General features: G+C 42.8%; 1 protein-coding gene across 1 annotated transcript in view; it reads right to left on the bottom strand.

The window, feature by feature from the left end:
- The window catches only part of FRMD4B (FERM domain containing 4B), a 232,287-nt gene extending 219,123 nt beyond the window's left edge, over positions 1-13,164 (bottom strand). Inside the window, exon 1 of the mRNA XM_056108020.1 lies at positions 12,810-13,164. Coding sequence (XP_055963995.1) covers positions 12,810-12,971 — 162 coding nt within the window. The 5' untranslated portion in view covers positions 12,972-13,164. The remainder of the gene's footprint in view (positions 1-12,809) is intronic.
- Positions 13,165-13,601: the final 437 nt, after the last annotated feature.

Here is a 13,601-nt window from a genome sequence, read left to right as displayed (position 1 = left end):
GAAGGAAGGAAGGAAGGAAGGAAAGAAGGAAGGGATAGAAAGCAAGAAAGCAAGCAAGAAAGAAAGAAGGAAGGAAAGAAAGAAAGAAGGAAAGAGAGAAACAGCGAGAGAAGTTGTGGTATATAATTGACAATGGAGTACTATACAGCTATAAGAGACAATTTGTGACAATATAGATAGAACTAGAGGGACATAAGCTGAGTGAAGTCAGTCCGACGAAAGGGATCAATACTGAATTAGCTCTCTGACATGTTGAACCTAAAGACACATAGGGAGAAATAAATGGCCAAAGGAACACAACTGGAGAGTGGGTCCACAGAACTTAGCTTAAAGGGGTCATGCGGAATGGAAAGGTCATTTGGGACTTTGGTGGAAGGAAGTGGGTGCTCTGGTTGTGGGTGCAGTGTTGAACTAATGTATGCATGAAACTACCACTGTTAGTATTGTAAATTATTACAGCCCAAGATAAGATATAGGGAGGTCCCCCCAAAAGAAAGGCTGTAGTGTGTGAGGGGGAAATAAACCCAGACTAGGGAATCCACACAGGGCAAGGGCTCTGGAGCTATGCTTGGTTGGCTTAAGGGACAGAAGAAGGTCAGTGTCATGGGGAAACTTGAGAGAACAGATGAGTTTGGGGAGCAAAGGCCTGAGTTCAGGGCATTTGCTGGGGTGGGGATGTGTCCAAAACTCAGGTTTCTGTAGGCACGGTGAAAACTGTCGTCAGCCACAATGAAGTTCCTTTTTGTTCGGTACAGAGGGTTTTCACCAGCTCACTACAGAAGGCAGGTACATAAACATGAGCTTGATGATGTTCTAAGGCTTTTTCTGACTGCTTCACAAATCTCATCTGTGAGGTGACAGTGACTGAGGTCGGTCTGCAGCACCTCTTCTAGAGCACCATTAATATTCATCACACGCCCAGCAGTACTGCCTTCCTCACACAGGGTGGCAGATTGTGGGTGAAGTCTAACCTTGAATGCACTGAGTCCCCACCTCTGCACTACTCTGCCGGCAGCAGGGGAAACGCTTCCTCTCTTCTCTCCTCGGTTCTCTCTCCTCTCCCAGCCTTACCTTCTCCCTCTTTCCTTCCCTGTCCTATCCCTCCTTCCCTCCCTCCCTTTCTCCCTCCCCCTCCCTCCCTCCCCCCTTCCTACCTCCCTGCCTCCCTCCCTGCCTCCCTCTCTCCTTCCCTTCCTTTATTCCTCCCTCTCTCCTTCCTTCCTTCCCTCCCTCCTTCTTTATCTTCTCTCCCTCCATCCCTCCCTTCCTTCTTCTATTCACTGGTGGTCAGGGAATAGTGTGGTACAGGGACCAAACCCCGGGCTCCTGCCTGCTAAGCACAGACAGCAGCCTTTTGAGTTATTTCCTGGGTCCTGAACTCACTTTGAAATCACTTAGACAGGGTAAGAATAGACTAAAAGGCAAATGAGCATTAGCCATTTAGAAGTAAAACATTGAATTCATGTTACGGCTACAAGGTTTGGGGAAGTTGAGAGAAGGAGTGCACAAGAAAACTGTAGAAAGGCAAGGGATGGAAGGGTTTGCAGATTAAATTCATTTCATATCATGACCAAGTGACTAAGATTTAGGCTTAGACTGATCTGATCTCCAATTTTTGCTCCATGAAAAGGGTGAATATAACATGGCTAGCACTATGTGTGATATGTAGAAAAATAGTCATAAACAGACTAAACAAAAAGCTAACACATTTTTTCCCCTTTAGGACCACATCATCAGTTTCTGTAAAAACAAGCTGGCAGGCAACTCTTCCCTTGCTGCCTGCTTTTTAGTATCAGTCCCAGCACTTCAGTTACAAGGCTGAAAAAGTTTTAAAAAGTTTTTTTAAAAAAGATTTTTATAAATAGTCTGCATTATTTTTATTTATTTACTATTTTTAAAAATTGAATCACTGTGAGATACATAGTTACAAAGATGTCCATGACAGTTTCAGTCACACAATGTTCCAGCACCCATCCCTTAACCAGTATACACTTCCCACCGCCAATGTCCCCAGTTGTCTGCCAACACTTACATTACCCAAGGGTAGTGTGATGCTGGTGATTACTGGGTCTCCTCGGTAGCTGGAAAATAAGGGTCCTGTCAAAGGAGAGCTTACAGACACATGCTTACCATGAGTCAGACACCTTATGGAGACCGTTTTTTATATGATTTTTTAAAAAAATTTTTAAAGGAATGTTTTTGTTGTTTGTTTTTTGGGCCAAACCACACATTGCTCAGGGTTGACTCTTGGCTTTGGGCTTAGGGAGAGCTTGTGGGCTTGGGGGATTATACGTAATGCCGGGAATGGAAGCGGGGTCAGGCAAGACAAGCACCTTGCCTACTGTATTATCGCTCCAGCCCTAGTTACATGTTTTTTTCTGTTGGCCTCCCAACAACCTAAGGAAGTAGGCTATTACTATCCACATATCCTGGAGGAGAACATGAGAAAGCAAATGGTCAAAGGATTTTCCCACGATATGTGGGTGTTTGAGCTTAAATAGTGGTCAGAATTTGCCCTTGTAACTTCTACCATGATATTTTTAGTCTTGGCACCAAGTTTGTGCAAAATGTCTATACTTGTATGTTTAAAAGCTACTACTTATCATTCAATGTTATTATTATTTAAAAAATTATTATTATATTTTTGTTTTGGGGTCACACCTGGCAGTGCTCAGGGTCTACACCTTGCTCTATGCTTGGGGATTTCTCCCTGCAGTGCTCTGGGGGGGCCAGGAGGCACTGATGATAGAATTTGAGTCTCCCTCAAGCCATATATGCTTTGCAGGCAGAGCAGTCATTGAGTTATGTTTCTAGCTCTCATTCCATGCTATTTTAAACTTTCTACCAAACTTAGAATGTAGAACTTATTTTATCTTTTGTACAGGTACAAACATCAGATCAGAGCAAGTAAGTACTGTGGCTGAAGGTCACCCAGCTGGTAAATGATACAACCTTGATTTTAATTCGGGTTTGCTGACTATAGCCCATCTATTTTAGTTTTTTTTTCAGGCTTCCCCCCTTGAACAATGATCATCTAATCACATTTTAATGAGATAAGAATTTACTAATTCTGTGGCTATATTTTTGGTTACATTACCCAAGGGTAGTATGATGCTGGTGATAACTGGGTCTCCTTGGTAGTTGGAAAATAAGGGTCATGTCAAAGGAGAGCGTACAGACATGAAACACAGCAGTCAGTGGAGCCCCATAGTCTTCATGCATGAGAAATCAGGGCTTTTAGTCCTCTGGGGTCAGACTCAGGGTTGGAAGCAAAACGTTTAATAGCTTTCTACTAGAGAGACATAATAAAACAACTGAATAGTTGGAAGCATCTTTTATTTCCTAGAATATCCCAAGGAGACAGCAGCATTAAGATGCCAGAATCCTGATATAAAGTCATGTCTAAAGCATATGGGTAATGTCTCCATGAGGTGGTTGCTGGCTCTTCTCTTGATAGTACACTAGACAATAATTTTTAATTGGAGAGGCGGGGGGAAAGAAAGGAGAATTCTTCTGCAGTTTTGAGAAAATCCAAAGATCACTTTTCTGCACTACAAATGGAAAACACTGCCCAGATGAAGATAATTATTTCTTCAGACACCATCCATTCAACCACTCATCCATCTATCTCTCCCATTCTACTCCATCCATCTAACCAACCCACTGTCTGTCATACATACAACTAACATAATTTTCAGTGCTGTAAAATATCAATACATTTAATTTTTTTCAATTCCAGGAATAATAACTCTTTAAAGAATGCACTTCAGAAAAAAATCTATAGTTTGCAGCAGAGAAAATGGAATCTTAGAGAACTCATTTGGACTTGAATTCAGACACTTTGAATTCATGGACTTTGTTTTAAAGCCTTTTGATACTTTTTTTTACCCAATGTCTGTTGCGTGAACAAATAAGCAAATAAGTGGGATTTTCATCTTTATGTGCTATTTGATTTTTAAAAAACTAAAACAGTAAGTCAGTGGCAAAGGCTCAGCATTGGCATCAACTAAAGCTCTATTCAAATTCCAGCACCATGAATACTTAGTGAAAATGTATATAAGCCAATAAAATGGGGATCAAAATGTCATCTTGAAGTACTGTTATAAGGACAAATATAAGGCAGAATATGTAATTAAGCTAAAAAAATCTAGTAACTCTTCTTTTCAGTATATGCTGTAGGAAATTATTGTTCTAAAGTACAAGGAAAAAGATTCAAAGTTTTTCACTGTAAAATGCTGGGATACTGGAACTTTAGAAACCAAAATGTCTCGATAGGAGATTGGCACAGTCACATAATGGACTATGTAGGAGAGGTAAAAATTGAATTTTGGGATAAATTTCCAAACTTGTTGACAAAAAAACCCCCAGCTGATTGACACATTCTTATGTAAATTTTATAAGAAGAAGCATTTTTATTTCTTATAGATACAAACATCACTGTCACTGTCCTCCCGTTGTTCATCGATTTGCTCGAGTGGACCCAGTAACACTGTGAGACTTGTTACTATGTTTGGCATATCAAATACCTCACGGGTAGCTTGCCAGGCTTTGCCATGTGGGCGACATATTCTCGGTAGCTTGCTGGGCTCTCGAGAGGGACGGAGGAATCGAACTCGAGTTGGCCATGTCGGCCATGTGCAAGGCAAACGTCCTACCCACTGTGCTATCGCTCCAGCCCAGATACAAACATAGGTGACAAAATTATGTAAATATGCCTGGGAATAAAAATCACCAATTACTAAGTAGAATAGATTATATGGAGAGAAGGAGGGGATAAAGGTGATTTCAAGTAATTCCATAAAACATTATTATATAACAAAAATAAGAAGAAAACAGCAAAATGACTAAACTTACATATGTGTTAAAGCTGAACATTATGCAGATGGGTTTAATCTAAATTTTAGATATTAAAATAATTCCTGAAGGCAGTTTTTAAAATAAAACAAAAAATAGTACATATAAAGTGCAAATCTAGGTTATAGAACTTTTTATAGAACTATAGAACAGTTGTTATTTTATAGAACGATAGAATAGTTAGTGGCTATTAAATCCAGCAAACGAGGGTTGGAGAGACAGAAGAGCTGGTAAGACACTTGGTTGCTCGTATCAACCCAGGTTGGTTCTTAAATCTGAGCCAGGTCCAGGCTTTGCTTTATTGTATGTATTGTATGGAACCCTTACCAAGTGATGTAACAACTGTATTTGGCCTTTCTTTTTGTAATTGAACACTCCTTTTATAATCTATGGATCAGAAAAGCAAGGCTGGAGAGCTAGTACCTAAATACATCACTTAATCACTTAATCCCCGTTATTCATCGATTTATTCAAGCGGGTGCCAGTAACGTCTCCATTCCTCACGGTTGCGTGCTAGCGTAGCCCAATGGTATCTGTTCGTTTTAGGAACATGTAGAGCCTCAAACCGATCATTTAGGGTCTTGACGAAGAAGTCTGACCATCTTATAGGTGGGCGTCCACGTGATCTTTTGATGTCTCGTGGAATCCAATCAGTAATGGCTCTAGTCCAGCGGTTGTCTGTAAACCTCATTACATGTCCAGCCCATCTGATTTTTGATGTCTTGGCAAATGAGACAGCGTCTCTGATTCTTGAGCGTTGACGAAGATCAGAACTCCGGATTCTATCTCTCATTTGAGTGAATCGTGATATTCCAAGCATAGTTCTTTCGATTCCTCTTTGAGAGACCCGAATAGTGTTCTCATCCTGTTTTCGTAGGGTCCAGGTCTCTGAGGCATATGTTAATGCAGGAAGAATAGTGGAATCAAAGAGATGTGCTCGTAGTTGGAGGTTCTTTGTCCTTTTAGTTATTTCTTCAATGCTCTTGAAGGCATTCCAAGCCGCTCTCTTCCTCCTGCGTAACTCAGGTGCCAGGTCATTCATCATGTTGATTTCTCGACCTAAGTATATATAACTGTTGCATTCGGAGATGGTGGTTCCGTTGAGAGCGAATGGAGCGTCAGGAATATACATATCCATGTAATTCTACCAGGAGGCTAACTTTCTTTCTCCTAAGATTTTAATCACTACCTCATTTCTATGTTGCAAGTCACATGGTCTTGTTTAGAAAAATTAGAACCAGAGATCTTACTCTGCATTGAAATTGTTTACACTTTTCCACAACAACAAAATTGGTCATCACAAATATAACACTCAGAATAAATATCAGGTTAAGGGTGAACAGAAAATTACTTTATGCTGTGGCTCCACCAAAAAAAAAAAATGGAACAAGAAAAAGAAACACCAATTTGAAAAAGGAGGAAAGTTTATTTTTAACTTGGTATTTTTCAAGCTGTGCTACAAAGGTTCAAAACTGCCTTTCAAAGATCCTGAGAGAAATCTTGTTGATCCTAAATGACATGGTCATTTAAAAATGTATCTCAAGAAATGGAATACACTGTTGAGTTTTTCCTTTTTTGGTGCGGGGGGGACAACTTAACATCCTTGTCATTATGACTCTATCTGATAACCAGACTTCTGTTTAACTCCTAGTAACTGTCTCCACGACTGCCCCATCCCTTCCACAGAATGAGGGTATAAGCAGGAGATTGCCCGGATTGTGGGGGCTTTCATGTATATAAGTGCATGTGTGCGTGCATGCATGTGTGCGTGTGTGTGTGTGTGTGTGTGTGTGTGTGTGTGTGTGTTTGAAAGTTGCCAGGAATCAAATCTACAACCTCACATTTGCAAAACAAGTGCTCTACCACTGAGCTACATCCCTGACCTGATAGTCCATCCTTCAGAGCTATATTTTCTACATCCTGCATATCAATGAAATCCTCACTTTCCATTTCCATCCCTTGGGTCCTGACTGACTGAAGACTGATCCTGGCACCTGTTGAGCAGAAAGATGCTGTTATGTGTTGCCGGGACTTACTCCCCCAGCTTTGGAGAGGGTTGTGAGCTGAAGGCTTTCAGCTAACTCTGGCAACTGTGCTTCCTTAGAGAGAGCCACCTACACCAAAGTTAAGCTGTCTTCTCAAGGGCATCCCACCTCCAATGATGGTGTGAAGATGTGGGGGGGGGAGACTTGAGTGGAGGGGGCTGAGGGGAGGCCCAGTCATTCTGTCCCAATTGGAGACAACTTTCCATTTCAAAACTACCTGAAGGTGGGGCTGGAGCAATAGCACAGCAGGTAGGGCATTTGCCTTGCACATGGCCGACCTGGGTTTGATTCCCAGCATCCCATACGGCCCCCTGAGCACTGTCAGGAGTAATTCCTGAGTACAAAGCCAGGAGTAATCACAGAGCATCGCCGGTGTGACCCAAAAAGAAAAAAAAAACTACCTGAAGGTTAGCTGAACCCCCTTTTGTGTGTGTGTGTGTGTGTTTTAGAGCCACACTTAGTTGTGCTCAGGACTTACTCCTTGCTCCGAATTTAGGGTTCACTATTAGAGTGCTCTGAGGACTGTATAGGGTATCTGGCATGGCTCGGATCAGCTGTGTGCAAGGCAAACCTATTAGCCACTGGGCTGTCTCTTCGTCCCTAACGATCTCTTGAGCCTGAATTTTAGCTTAATTCCTCCTTCTCTATCTTCCAGATAGGTGTGAATCCTCATACCAATTTTGTATCCATTTTCAGTGTGTGTTTGTTTCAGAGTCTGTTTCCTTAAGGAACCAAACCTGCTCAGTGCTTACTCCTGGCCCTGAGCTCAGGGATCATTTCTGGTGAGCTGGGAACCATATGGGATGCTGAATAGAACCTGAGTTAGCTGCGTGCAAGGCATTTAACTCAGGTTATCCACTATACTATCGCTCTGGCCCTCCTCCTTGTAAAGTTCTGTTTTTCCATGGATTAAATTCTTGACTTTTTCCTTTTCAGCATCCGTAGCCTAGCAGTCCTCTACCCACTACCCAGCCCCACCTAGGGCTCAGTGATCAACAAACTTTTTCTGTAAAGGAGAACAGAATAAATATTTTCTGCCTTGTGACCAACACAGTGTATGTATGAACTACTCAATATAATAAGTTGAATCACAACTACTTCATTCTAGCTCTGTATTATGAAAAGAATTAGGAAAACATATAATTGAATGAGTACAGCTGAATATAATTTTAAAGTTTATTTATAAAAGGCAGGAGACTGTATACCAATAAAACTTGATTTACAAAAATGGTAGGCAGGTCAGTTTTCTCTTGCTGGTAGAATTTGCTAGTCCCCTGCCTAGTCTAAGTAATACAGAGGACTGTGAAAATTGAAGGATGGCGGCTAGCAACAAGTGTGTGGCTTAAAATGCACATAGATGGCTGAAATACCCAATGGAAAATTGCCCTTTGATGGATTTTCTTACCCAAATGTGCTGGGATGCAGATGTTTAGTTGTTATCCATTTATGAATTAACAGACTCTTGAGTACAGAAAGACTATTATCGTAGAGACCAGTGACTTGTTTATGACCTGTAAAGGTGTCTGTAAAGGTTTAAAGAAAATAGGGGTCAACTATATAGAGCACTGGACCAAATAAACAAGATCTACCTTATGCATATTACTATGGACACTCCAATATCTTGATGAACATTCCTGCATGAAAAGGTGGAAATCCAGTTTTCAGAGAACTAGCCGCACTTATAAACATTGATAAAAATGACAGCAGCACTATTAGCTACTTTTCAGGAAGAACTTTCTGTGGGTCTGGTATTAAGTTTTAATACCAGACATAAACCAAGTTTTATTATTTACTGGACTGAGCACTTGAGGGTTGTACATATTATCTTCTGATTTTTCTTATTCAGATACCAGAACTTTCCCCTCTCAACTGGTAGGTAATGAGATTCAGATAGGGAAAGCTTTATTTTCTTTTTTATATTGTTTTTTGGGCCATACCCAGCATTGCTCAGACTTTTTTCCTAGCTCTGTGCTCAGGGATTACTCCTGGAAGGGTTCAGGGGACCATAGGTGATTCCAGACATTGAAGGTAGCACACATGCAAAGCAAGTACTTTACCCATTATGGTACCTCTTTGAGCAAGGAAAAGAAATTTGTTCAATGTCACATTTGCTTAATTGACTTGAGAGCCTCTGCTATAATCTACTCTCCACACCTTCCCTTCAATGGCAGTTGCCTTCCTCCCAGATTTGACCCAGCCTCTTTAGTTACTTAAATATATCTGATTCTGTCCAATTTATCTCATGTTGGATGCTAAGACTCCATTTAAGGTTAGCAAAAAATTCTGTCTTACCTTTGAGGGGCTGGAGAGATAGTACAGTGGTAGGGCACTTGCCTTGCATGCAGCCCATTTAGGTTTGATCCCTAGTACCACATATGGTCCCCAAGCACTGCCAGGAGTGATCCCTGAGAACAGAACCAGGGGGATGCCCTGGGAACCATCAGGTGTGGCCCAAAAATAAAAGAAAGGAAGGACAAAATTTTTTACTTTAAAGACATGTGTGCTGACTTTTAAGACATGTACACTTAATAAAAGCAAAGGGTGCTTAATTTTTCAACAACATTCTTTCATCATTTTCTACCTTGATAATTTGATAAGCCCAATTAATTGCTACAATACCAACTCAGCCAGGCATTGTATAAGTAGGAAAGATACATATGGCTCATTAATTTGCTTTTATAAGTTAGACCCAATTTGAAGTTGAATGCTGTATCTTTAACCTAATTCAAACCTATGCTCATAAAGTAAGTCTTTGTTAAAAGGCAATATCAGTGCAGTCTTAACCTGCTTTTTATTTAGTGCATTACTAAAGTAATGGGCTGGAGCGATAGCACAGTGGATAAGGCGTTTGCCTTGCATGCAGCCGACCTGGTCGGCCCAGGTTCGATGCCTCTGCCCCTCTCGGAGAGCCCAGCAAGCTACCGAGAGTGTCTCGCCTGCATGGCAAAGCTTTGCAAGCTACCCATGACGTATTTGACATGCCAAACACAGTAACAACAAGTCTCACAATGGAGGCGTTACTGGGCCCGCTAGAACAAATTGATGAACAATGGGAGGACAGTGCAGTGTAGTGCTACTAAAGCAATGCCTCATAGTATCTTAATTATTCATGGATTTTGGCAAATTAAGTCACCTGGTCTTTAATATGTGCAAATGGATGAAATGCTCAGTTCCAAAGAAGTTATGCCTTCCCATATTCAATAGGTAGACAGGTAGATGTATTGTTGCCAAATTCCTTATGAATAAGTGGGGATTTTATTTCACTAATAGTATATGAATAAACAAATCAGCCCCAGGGGACTGCCAGGTATTTCATGTAATAGATATCTCCTATCCACCCTATTTCTCTCTTGAGTGAATATACTCTGAATTTCCTTACAAGCAGAACTATTCAGACTAGAAGCAAGAAAAAATACGACTTTTGGGTCAGTAAGATGATAAAAAATTGATTCATTAAAATGTAACTCTGATGTATGTTTCCAACTCAGTCATTAAACAGCACAATATACATAACATTTCCTTATATTGTTTAAACTTGATGATTAAGGCGAACCCAAGTGATGGTACAGTGGTTGCCTTGCCTGTGGCCAACCTAGGTTTTACCCAGGCACCATATATGGTCCTCCAAGGCCTGCCAGGAGAGATCCTGAGCACAGAGCCAGAAGTAAACCCTGAGTACCTCCAGGTATGGCACCGATCACTACTGTAAGAGATAAGTTATAAGTCTCTGGCATCCATTCAGGGAGAGACACATGGAGGCTACGTAGCTGGCGACAATAATTGTGTTTTCCTCTTGAAAGTTTGTCAAACATTAAGAAGCTAAACTAAATCAGCAGTACATCGACACATTGAAATGAACAATGATTTCACAAAGCTGAAAACTTAGAGACACACCAAAAAGCCAGGTGATCTGTATAATGTGGCCAGAAGGAATTTATCCACAGCCCACCACACTCTCAAACCCCCATTTGCTCCCTAGTTCTCCACCTAGTTTTTGCAATTATTAACAAATACACGGCATGAGAGACGCATTATCCAAGTCAGGAGCAGCATTAGATCTTAAAGTTTAACAAATATGACAAGCATGGCACGGATGTCAAGGATAACAAGGGGACATGGATTCTTTAGACTCCTACCGTTTATTTTTTAAATTTTTTTTAAAGATAGCTTTTTTTTCCTGATTGTAAGAATATTAAAATGCAGACATTATTTTAACCTTTTTGCTCTTTGTGCTATTTATGGCATTTGATTTTCCCCTACTAAGTCCCATAATTCATTATTATTTTGATTTAATCTATTATATATTTTTTTCAATGTCTATTTTTCCTTTTATTTCTTTTTTCTTTTTTTATTAGTGAAACACCATGAGGTTCAGTTATAGACTTACAAATTTTGTGCTTGGGTTTCAGTTATACAATGATCAAGTACCCATCCCTACACCAGTGCCCATCATCCACCACCACGGGTCCCAGCATCCCCCCCACCCCCCCCATCCCCCCCCCCGTCCCACCCTGCCTCTGTGGCAGGGCATTCCCCCTTGTTCTCTCTCTCTCTTCTTTTGGGTACTGTGTTTTGCAAGAGAGGCATTGAGTGGCAATCATGTTTGGCCTATAGACTACTTTTAGCATGCTTCTCCCACCCTGGGAGGGTCCTCACAACACCCTTTATTTGGTGCTCTCTTCTCTATCTGAGCTTCCTTTTCACCTAGCACATGTGGCTGGCCTTCAAGTCATGGAGCAAAATTCCTGGTACTAATCTCAGCCATTCCTGGGTGTTAGTCTCCCTTTTTGTTGCTTTATGTTCCCCAGATGAATGCAATCTTTCTGTTAGACTCCTACCGTTTAAACTCTGGTGAAAGTCTTTTCATTTTGTGAGTGATAGAACACTTAATAGCTTGTCAAAACTAGGTGCCTGATTCCAGATGGGACCCAACAGAACGAGCTATAAATAACATGGGATTGGGGTGAGGGGAATCCAGGAACTACAGTAAAGTGATCCCACATCACAGGAAAGTGTAATGCTAGATTGCAAGAGAGAACACAAGGTGAATCTTCCCCAATACAATGAGGTGTTCTTTTATTCAACCGCAAAGATATTAACAAGCGGGGCACAGTATTTTTAATCCATAAATTACCATTTTTCTAAAAAAAAACAAACAAACAACAACAACAACAAAACTAGGGAAGCTGCAGTTCCAAAGATGGTTTCCTAGTTGAACAAAGTTGCTGCCTTTTTTACCCCCTGCAGGATGGAGGTAGAAATAAAGAAGTTGTGTCCCATGACTTCTCACCCTCCCTAAGCATGTGAGTCTTATGTATCTTTCTCACATACCCTAAGGATGTCAATGTTCAGGCAGGCCACCCCCTCCTGCCCCAGCCCATCATCCATCCAGCAATGTGTTCGCAGTGCGCTGTCCTTCTTTCCAAAATCCAACAGACACAGAATCAGCTTTTCCTGGCTCTGCCTTGCAAGTTGGGGCTGCCTCTTGGCAAACCGAAATAAAATCAAAGGGAATAATGCAAATCCCCCTGGGACACTGAACTGGTATGAAGTCCTCCCTCCTCATGAAGCGCCCCCCTGTCCACCCCAGGTTAAATAATAATAATAAGTCATCTGAATGTCAAAGTCTGTCCTGCACGTCTGTCGGCTGCAGAGCTAATTTTCTTAGCTGGGTTCGGGCAGGCACACCATCACTCGGTAAGAGACGCTTGCAAACGCTGGGACTAACTCAGAAGGGGTCTCCCATGCAAAAATCTTTGTGAAGCTCAGGTTACCCTTAGGGGAGGATCTTTTGTCCCAAGAGTCGGGCAGCCCGTTCAAGTTTAAAAAGCAAGAGATGGAGGGCGAGAAGGAATGCAATATCATACAGGTGGAAACGGCTTCCCCAGGGCCCCGCGCGTTCCGGCTCACCTGGTACACGTCCCGCAGACCGCACCACGTCCGCAGCACCTGGTGGCAAGCTCGCAGCCTCTCTGTGTACCATCTCCGCAGCGTGGACACGGTCAAGTTCCACACGAAGCGGCTGCCGCTGAACAGCAGATCCTCCACGCCACACATGAACACCGAAGCCATGCCTCCCGCTTCCCTCCGAGCCCCCCTCGTCTGCGGCCCGGGACACGGACCACCGCGGCCGCGCCTCCGCCCGGGCGCCCCACTCTGGCTTCTGCCGGCAGCCGGGGTCAAGCCTTCCACTTAACTCGTCTTTCACCGTGCGTCCTGGCGGGGCTCCCGCGGCATGCCCCGGGATTGGGCGTCTGCCAGCCAACGGCTGCGGCTGGCACACAGAAGCCCAGTGTCCACCCCCGCCTGCTCGCTGGCAGCACAGAGCAAGCTGCGCTAAGCTGCGCCAGGCGAGCTCTGGGCGCTCCCGGGGCATGGGAAGCCCTGGCCCGCGAGGACTCCCCCTGGCGCTCCCCGAGTTCCCTGGGCTGGGGGGGACGTGGAGCAACTCTCAGCAGGCCAAGAGGAGAGCTGCATTTCAGCGGACTTGGCAAGCACGTCCTGTGCGTACACACACACACACACACACACACACACACACGCACACACACACACACACACGCACACCTCCACCGGACGCACGGACCCTCTCTTCACACGCACCCTCTCCTCAAGTCTTCTGCTTTAGGTCCACCTTACTTGGCTACAGGGTCTTCTCTTGGCATTCCGCTCTGACTATGCTGACAAATACCTCTGGGCAAC

The sequence above is a fragment of the Sorex fumeus genome, unplaced genomic scaffold, assembly GCF_029834395.1.
Source record: "Sorex fumeus unplaced genomic scaffold, SorFum_2.1 ptg000191l, whole genome shotgun sequence".
Taxonomy (NCBI): domain Eukaryota; kingdom Metazoa; phylum Chordata; class Mammalia; order Eulipotyphla; family Soricidae; genus Sorex; species Sorex fumeus.
Note: the sequence above shows the minus strand (reverse complement) of the source record. Positions and strands in the feature narration are given on the sequence as shown.